Source organism: Sinocyclocheilus anshuiensis, unplaced genomic scaffold (genome assembly GCF_001515605.1).
Source record: "Sinocyclocheilus anshuiensis isolate Anshui unplaced genomic scaffold, SAMN03320099.WGS_v1.1 scaffold881, whole genome shotgun sequence".
In the NCBI taxonomy this organism is placed as follows: domain Eukaryota; kingdom Metazoa; phylum Chordata; class Actinopteri; order Cypriniformes; family Cyprinidae; genus Sinocyclocheilus; species Sinocyclocheilus anshuiensis.
Window position 1 is genome coordinate 680,114 of NW_015558695.1, and position 8,960 is coordinate 689,073.

At 35.8% G+C, this 8,960-nt stretch overlaps 1 protein-coding gene across 1 annotated transcript in view; it reads right to left on the reverse strand.

Annotated features, from left to right (window-relative positions):
- LOC107681409 (transcription elongation factor A protein 2-like) overlaps positions 1 to 6,133 on the reverse strand; it is a 7,808-nt gene extending 1,675 nt beyond the window's left edge. The window contains exons 1-8 of the mRNA XM_016477707.1: positions 5,777 to 6,133; positions 5,249 to 5,311; positions 3,796 to 3,901; positions 2,909 to 3,002; positions 2,222 to 2,358; positions 1,904 to 1,960; positions 515 to 669; positions 275 to 421 (exon numbers count right to left, since the gene is read on the reverse strand). Of these exons, the coding sequence (XP_016333193.1) occupies positions 275 to 421; positions 515 to 669; positions 1,904 to 1,960; positions 2,222 to 2,358; positions 2,909 to 3,002; positions 3,796 to 3,901; positions 5,249 to 5,311; positions 5,777 to 5,845 (828 nt within the window). The 5' untranslated portion in view covers positions 5,846 to 6,133. The remainder of the gene's footprint in view (positions 1 to 274; positions 422 to 514; positions 670 to 1,903; positions 1,961 to 2,221; positions 2,359 to 2,908; positions 3,003 to 3,795; positions 3,902 to 5,248; positions 5,312 to 5,776) is intronic.
- Between the last annotated feature and the right edge of the window lie 2,827 nt (positions 6,134 to 8,960).

The window sequence follows — 8,960 nt, forward strand, 5'->3', positions numbered from 1 at the left end:
CCTGCTCATTTCATGCTTCAATGCAGTTTAAGCCCACTTGCAAACTTCCTTTCAGACATGCGAGCGAATCAAAGACTTGTGCGAATTTGCTTCGAAATGCGGGGCTGTTTGTGTTTCAGAAACTTGATCCGCCCGGTTTTCTTTTTTAAAATATGGCTTAAGTGTACAGATACTTTTAGAAGGACTGTTTTTGTAACCTGTCAAGCTTCAGATCGAGAGCTGTTTTTATAATGACGGCAAGTTTAAACATTTCTGGTCTGTTTTAACAGCATACCTGAGTGTAAGTGCAGTTCTTGCCCTTGCATTTTCCACAGATGAACATGTCAGTCTCGGTGCCGCCCACTTTGGAGAGCTGATGCTCTCGAATGGACTCCTTGGTCAGCGCTTTCCTGATCTCTTTAAGCTCAGCGCTTGCCATCTCCTGCCAAACACGCAATTAACACAAACACATTTCACATCCTGCAGAGAAGCTGCAATTTAACACTTCGCAGGCCAAAGTCAGACCCAAACGTACCTCTGCGGTCATGCTGGAGATGCGGTCTGGAGAGATGTTGCCGCACAGGACGTTCCGGCGTAAGTCTGGGTTTTTCTGGTCCTTGAGGTTGGAGATGCGACTCCTCAGTCTGGTTTTGTACTTCATGTCAGTGGACTTGAACTCCTGGTAGATACGTGTCATGAAGTACAGTCAAGAAAGCACAAACCCTGCTGCATTATTTTACATTTTCCTATAAAGATGAAGCATGCATTTAAAACCGACTGTAAGTAAAAGATTATTCGCTGGCGAATGGAAACGTAACCAAAAGGTGTAAATGAAAACTGTAAATACTGTGGCACAATCAAAACATTGCACTGTTTGCTTGAGGTAAAAGTTCAAGGTTTGGCTGGCGATCATGGCCTCTACTGGAAGATGTTGTAATTACACAATTAACAGGCAAAATACATCTTTCTCTATTCCAAGTTCTGTATTCTGACAAAGTATGAATCACCAACATTTTATATACTACCATGGTATTCAAACAGATACAAAAGTGACAGTAAAGACATTTATATTGTTGCAAAAGATTTCTATTTCAAATTAATGTTGTTTTTTTTTACTTTCTATTACCAATTCAGGGCCATATTGCACTTTGCTATTTACAAAAAAATATTAAGCAGCACAACATTTTCATATTGATAATAATTAGAAATGTTTCTTGAGCAGCAAATCAGCATATTAGAATGATTTCTGAAGCATCATGCGACACTGAAGACTAAAAATTCAGCTTTACCGTCACAGAAATAAATTGCGTTTTAAAATATATTAAAATAGAAAATGGTTATTTTAAATTGTAAAAATATTTTACAATATTACTGTTTTTACTGTATTTTTGCTCAAATAAAAGCAGCCTTGGTGACTTATTTAAAAAAAAACTAAACTTTTAAATAGGGATGCACTGATACCGATACTGGTATCGGTATCGGGCCCGATACTGAGCTCCTGTACTCGTACTCGTTAAAATTTAAACATAGTATATGTTTTATAAGTGCCATATTTTGAAGGGCTCTTAAAAGCATTATATTTTTCTCTATCTGCTGTCTTTTACAGCTCAGGATAGTCACTAGGGAAAGGTTTGGGATTTTGTGTTCTTATGGTGCCATCAGCTATGTGATGTATTTTTTCCTATAGCTCCAGATTAATTTGGCTCATTTATGGCATATCATTAAGGGACTGGTTCAAAACAACTGGCAATGAGCAGAGACGGCAGATTTCAAATCACATATTTGGTCCCGCACCTTCAAATAACCACTTTCAAGCTTAATAGGAATGCTACTGCATAGCTTTCTCCAGGTTTTCTATCTAGACCAGTGTTGAGCATCCCGACATAACACTAGCTAATGTAGCTTTTGGTAATTAGAAGGATATAATCTTCAATCTGTGCTGCCAGGTGTTCACAGTCTACACCGATCGTCTGGTAATCACCTGAGAAAAAAAAACACAAAGCATAAATCAACTCAAATTAACTCCAATATTTTAACTAAACTCAAATTTTAAATCCACAAATCTCCCCCATAGTCATCTTTGGCAAAAATACATTCAATAACAGTTAATTTAACATTTTAGTTCCCTTAAGTTGTGAAGTGCAGTGAACTTTCATATTTGAGTGAAATTAACTTATTTTGTAAATTGTACTATTAGCTTTTACAGTGCATTAATAACTAGTTGAACTGGTTCAGCTTTTACCATCAGTCTGTAGGGCCGCCACCAGCAGCTCTTTGCATTTAGTGCGCACGCTGTCCGTGGTGACGGGTGCAGGTGGGAAGGTGGTGAATTTGGGGGTGACTGGGGTGGTGGGAGTTTTTGGTGTCTCCGGCTTGTTACTAGACAACAAAAGGTAACAATATTTCACAGTTTGTACAACTGCTTAAAATAATATGTATTGTAAAAACACAAATACATCAAAAATGTAGTGTTCCATTATGTTTTATTCATATTTTAAAAAACAATATTGTTAAATAAATATTTGTGAAATATACTATAATAGGTTTAAAGAATCTAGAAGTTGCTATTAAGAGTATAGATCTGTTTATTTTACATGTGTTTTTTTTTTTTTACATCACGTTCAAATAATTTTTTTTCATAATGACTCATTTTCAAATAGTTACCTAATTTAGTAAATATAATGTAAAATAAATATTTTTGTCATTGCAGCAGGTGTTATTTGCCATCTTTAAATTAAATAGTGTGCTATATATACTGTATATCAGCTTTATGCTGGCTGAAATATTTTTTGTCTGATACCCTGCTCGTTTTTTTCAAATGAAACATGCATGGATGAGTTGTTCACAATAAGATCTATAATATGCATTTTGAAAACAGATAGGATGAATTTTAATTTCAAGGCAACTTTAATGGTTAGAATCCACACACCTGGTGTCACTGGATCCAGGACAGTCTTTAGAAGATGAGGACTGGAGAGGAGATCCTCCTTTTTTCTTCTCCTCCGATTTACCCTCAGAACCATCTGCATAAAAGAATATTCACACAATCCAGCATTAATATCGGAACACATGCTCATTGCGTTCACTATCACCAAGTTAACATCCATAAGACAGTAAGAGCTGGAAAGCAAACACAACAGTAGTGCTGTCAAATGATTAATCGCAATTAATCGCATCCAAAATAAAAGCTTTTATTTACATAGTATATGTGTGTGTATTGTGTATATTTATTATGTTTATGTAAATACACACCCAGTATATATTTTGAAAATATTTACATGTACTTACATGTATATATAAATATATTTAATATATAAACGTAACATTTTTCTTAAATATATACATGCATGGGTGTGTATTTATATATACATAATAAATATACACAGTACACACACACATATACTGTGTGAACAAAAACTTTTATTTTGGATGCGATTAATCGTTTGAAAGCACTACACAGCATTTTATAAATATTTACATGTATTTAAATTATATATTTATATTAATATAATTTATATCATATATAAATCGATTTAATATATAAACGTAACATATTTGTCTTAAATATATACATGCAATATATATCATATATATAATTATTTATATAATAAATATACACAATACACACATATATTATGCAAACAAAATGTTTTATTTTGGATGTGATTAATCGTTTGACAGCACTACACAGCAGCTTCATCCCACCACTTTTTAGAAGGAAATTCTACAGTCTCCTTCTCAATCACTGTCATTCACTCTCAAATAAGTGAAACACCATCTTTTTAAGCTGTGCGAGTGTGAATAGGAATGCAGTACCCAGCAGTTTCTTCCAGGTCTTGATGAGAGATTTGGCCAGTGTCTGCACCTCCTCATCCGAGCTCTGCTTCCGCACTGCATTCACTGACATCCCGATCCGCGTGGACTGCAGCGTGCGACGCAATGAAACGGAGGGAAGATCACGTTTGTTACATTAAATATATCATTGGACTATCACAACATCCAATTTGTGACACATTATAACTCATTATATACATATGACACAAGTGTTACAGATAACTATCAAATAACACATTATGATGCTTTGACTACCTGATCATTCTTCTGCTATAAAATGCTCAGAAAAGGGGGGATCATTATTGAATAAAAGAACGAGCAAATGACCGCTTAAGATTTTCAGCTATTTAAATGCAGTACAATAGGCATGATAACCTTTAATATTTTAATCACAATAAATCAGGGACGTATCTGAAAAGACTAAAACACAGCTCTGGGGTTTTTCTATTGTGCATCACTGCTCTGTTGTGTTTGAATTTCTCCTCAGGGATTAATTTAAAGCCTATTTGTCAGTACATTAACTCCTACCATACTGAATATATCCATTCCAGGGTTATTAGTTAACTACATCTGAAATGAAAACCATAAAAAACCTTCATTACCTGAAATAAACTAAGGGTTAACTGAAATAAATATTTTTTAAAAATCTCATTTTCAGTTGTTTAACGTATTTAAGTAACTAAAAAACTGAAATAAATTTGAATAAAAACTATATAGAAATATTAAAAACAAAACAAATACAAAAGACCCAACAAAATTACTCAAACTTTAACTAAAACAGAACGCATAAAATATTTTAAAACTAATATGAAATAATAATAAACAATTATAATAGTATCTCAATTGATACTAAAATAATAGCTGACAATAATCCTACAGTAAACGCACTCTTAAGACATGCATGTAAAGCAGGCAGTTACAAATATACTGTATACATACAGTAGTGCATTTGAACCACTGGCTCTGTTCAGAATGGAATACTAGCATACTGCAGTATGTACTGTGTACACTAGTATTAAAAAAAAAAAACATAAAATGTATGCAACATTCAGTCTATGATGCTGCATAGACTGAATGTTGCATACTTTTTATGTTCCGCATCTGAGGTATAGAAAACTTAGTACTTTGTCCAAATTATTCATTCATCAATCCATTGTGGTATACAGTATTCTGTGCAATCTGCTCTGATGTATACTGCACTTTCTGGACAATGTAGTAGTAGGTCATCCAGATATTCTACACCCACGTAAATTTTACATAAATACGGATTACATTCTACACACTGCAAAAATAGTATGAGCAGTATGCCATTCCAAACATAGCCAATGAGAACAGCAGCATGGGATTCCCTGACTGGAAGAGAAAGCCATGATTATGTAATCCAAGGCAGCACATGCTCTGCCCACAGACGCCGTCTCCAGTCCTGCTGAGATACCTGTAGGGTCTCCAAAGACATCTTCATGTTCTTCAGCTCCCGAAGCAGGTCAATGGCACCATCCTGAAGATAAAATCACAACGAGGAGGAAGGACAGTTACACAACAACTTCTCAAACGTAAACACTGGCTTCTTCAACTATAGGTTGGTTCATAGAAAAACACAGCCAGTCTGCACATAAATGCTGTGTTTTGGGGACAAAACTGGGACTGACTGGTGTGAAATGTTGGCTTAAATGAGTCTTTTGTTTGCGCTGGAGAAATTTGGAGAACAACCAGCTGCCAGCTCATCACAGTAATGTTACACAAACGCTTCAAACATGAGAGTAAAAGCCGATTTTGCATGAGGATTGACCAATAACAGCCCGGCAGGTGTCTGGATGAGGATGAAACAGGTGATAATCACACACAGAGTAACTAGATCTCGTTCTTGTTTAATGTAGCCAAACAGAAACGAACGCGTGGATGAAATCAACAGTTCAGTCTCCTACCTGTGTTTCAGAAGCTATAGCAAATGTGTCACACTTACAGTGTTTTTCTTATGCACCATTTTGTCCAGCTTTTTTGCGATGCGCTCCACTTCTTGGTCCTTCACCATGTTTACAGGTTTAGGGCTGTTTGATGGCGCCCGATGGCCGTGCCTCCATTTATGTGGGAAAATATGCGCCTGTCTCTGTGTGTGTCTGTTTTAGTGGCAGTATGAGAGGGATCTGCTGCCTTTCTCTCCGCTCTAGAATGTTGTATAGCGATGGTCGAATCGCGAGCGAGTCGTTCTTTTCGGTTGAATCGTTTCACAGAATCAAATGAACCTGTTCCGGTATGAACGATTCATTCACGAATCAGACTGAATCGGTAAGAGCAGTTCTCGAGTCAACTCACCGACTCACAAGAACCGCGTCTTTTTCAGACATGTTCAAATCGCGTTGAGCGCGAAAAGTGAGCTGACAGTGCGAAAGGCAAGTTACCTTAATAGTGGTAATATTACAAATTAATTATGTATTAAAAATGTTTAGGAGTTAATTGGATGGCAGTTTTCTCAACATTAAAAACACAAATGTTTTAGGAGATAAGTCATAAAACATTTTATATAAACACAATAAACACATTTTAAGGAATAATACACAGTGACTAACATAAAGGTTTAGGATATTTTACAGGCCACGCCGAGATGTCATTGATCACCTGATGACAAATTTACGTTGTCACGTCAAAAAGTCACTGAATTGTTTCTTAGAAGCGGTTCTTTGAACGCACTGTTCAAAAGAACCGAATTATCGGAAATGAATTGAACTTCCCATTGAGTCTGTGTTGAAGCAGGGTGTTGTGGGAATTGGAGTTAATATGAATAACAGCGGAAGCAAAGCAGGCAAACAATGTAAAACAGTATTTCTAACAATTCTAACTAACAGTTCTGATATTGTTGTCCAGACCATTTTCGTAAAAACATTTCGTAAACAACTTTGACGTTTTGGTAATAGCCCTTTAATTTAATGCAATATTTAAGTTTTTTTACAAGTTTAATTTAAGAGTCTGCCCTTTAAAATGAGCAGCAAAAAAATAGCTACAGCAGAAATTTAAGCTTATCAATGGTTGGCTTAACCTAACGTGTACAGTTCACCTAAAAGTCCATTTGTAAAGAGCTCACTTGATCAAACTGGCATGAAGAAAATTATTTAGGCTACTAAGCAATTTATTTGCAAAACTGTGCAATTACAAAAAAAAAACAAAAAAACAACAGCAGGTGTACAATAAGTGTAGATAAAATATTTACCATGTTTGCAAAATGCAAAATTGCCCTTACATTTACTTGGATTGTAAAATTTAATCAGTATAAACATTAAAAACTTGAAAAGTGTTTTGAACAACACATTGGTAAATGACAACGTTTTGGAATTAAACACATTTTGCACTTAGTAAAATAATTAAATCATTATCTAACTATTACTATTGATCATTTTTGAGTGAAACAGTGATTAATTTTCCTTGGTTGTTGCTCATTTTCCAAATATCTTGTCAGGATTTCTGGTTGTTGTGTAAATGTGTAGCATCCTAATAAAAGGGATAGTTCACCCAAAAATGAAAATGATTTACTCCCCCTCAATGCTGTCCATACGTGACAAACATGTTTGTTTTGATTAGCCTACCAGCATTCTTCAAAGTATCTTCTTTTGAGTTCTGCAGAAGTTGTCATTAACTGACTTCAATACATTTAGCACACTAAGCATGCCTCGACATCATAATAAGGGATAAATTATTATCAAAAATGTATGCGTTCACTCAGTGGATCTTTGCAAAATGAGGGCAGTATTATTTTGACCTGCTGTGTGTTGTGTGAACAGGTTTAAATTTAACAGACATTGGATTTTATCAGTAGAGGGCGTCATTGTAACAAAAGTTCTACAGTATTTTGCCACCTAAACCACAAATAAAAATGCATGAATGCCATTGCATTAGACAGCACAATATCAAATTAGTGACATTTATTTTAACCCTTACATTGTCGTAAGGTCATTTTTGACCTGGTAAAATTTTTGTAAAATTATGAATAAAACTTGGCAAAAATATTAGGCACTTTTTGTCGGTGCCGATAGCCTTGTGGTTAGTGCGTCGACATATAGCGCAACTGTGCTCACGGCGACCCGAGTTCGATTCCCGCCTCGAGGTTCTTTGTTGATCCTGCTCCCCTCTCTCCACCCAATGCTTTCCTGTCAACTCTTCACTGTCCTCCCACATTAAAGGCATAAAATGGCCATAAATATAACTTAAAAAAAAAAAATTAGGCACTTTCTAAGATTCAGCCGCTCACACATATTGTTTTCTATAAGGGTACAATGGTGCTAAATTTTACATGTAAATTAATTACAATTAATTAATTTAAAATTTTCGTTTACAATTGCCATTTTGGTGTGTGTTTTTTTTTGTTTTTTTTTGTTTGATGCAAGGAAATTATTAATTGATTGGTCACCATTGTAAGAGTATCTCATATGAATCAGAAAAATAATCAGAGATATGCATATTATTTTTTTTACTTAAAAGCAGGTTTGATTCACAGCTAGTGGTTTTAGTGGCATTCAAGAAGTAACTTTTTTGATAAAAGATACACAAAATGTAGTTGTATCCAAAAATAATTTATTCGTCAAGTAAAGAAAATATTACATTCACACATTGTTCTGACTGTTGTGTAGCATTTGTTCATTTTTAAACCAGATCGATACAGATTTTAGCATTTCAAGCGACAGTGAAAACAATAGTGACACGCTGAATCAGAGCTCTGAGCGTTAATGTCCCATAATGCCCTGTTGAACCCACGGTATGTGCACATACAGGGGTTGAAGCCTCCATATATGAGTGAAGGTGACAGAGTGGCATGTTCTCCAGCTGAGGAAACCCCACCTCAGCATTGAGGGAATGTGTTCAGGGTGGGGGGCAGTCCTAGTCCCCGAAACGGCCAGCTCAGGCCTCAGTCACTCGGGCAGGAAACCCGGTCTTCATCACCCTGCTGAGGTCATCTCTGATTATAACTGGACCGAGTTAAGGCAGACCGACCGGCTCGCTTGAACATGCCCTGTTCCTGCCATACATTCCTATTTAGAGAGATACAGGCAGTGCCACTTTGGTTCTTACTTTGGACTTTTTGTGTGGTTTAGAAATGTGCTGATTGATTGAGATGTGTGTTTATTTCACTCGGCTTATCAGTGTGAGGCTGTTGCCGA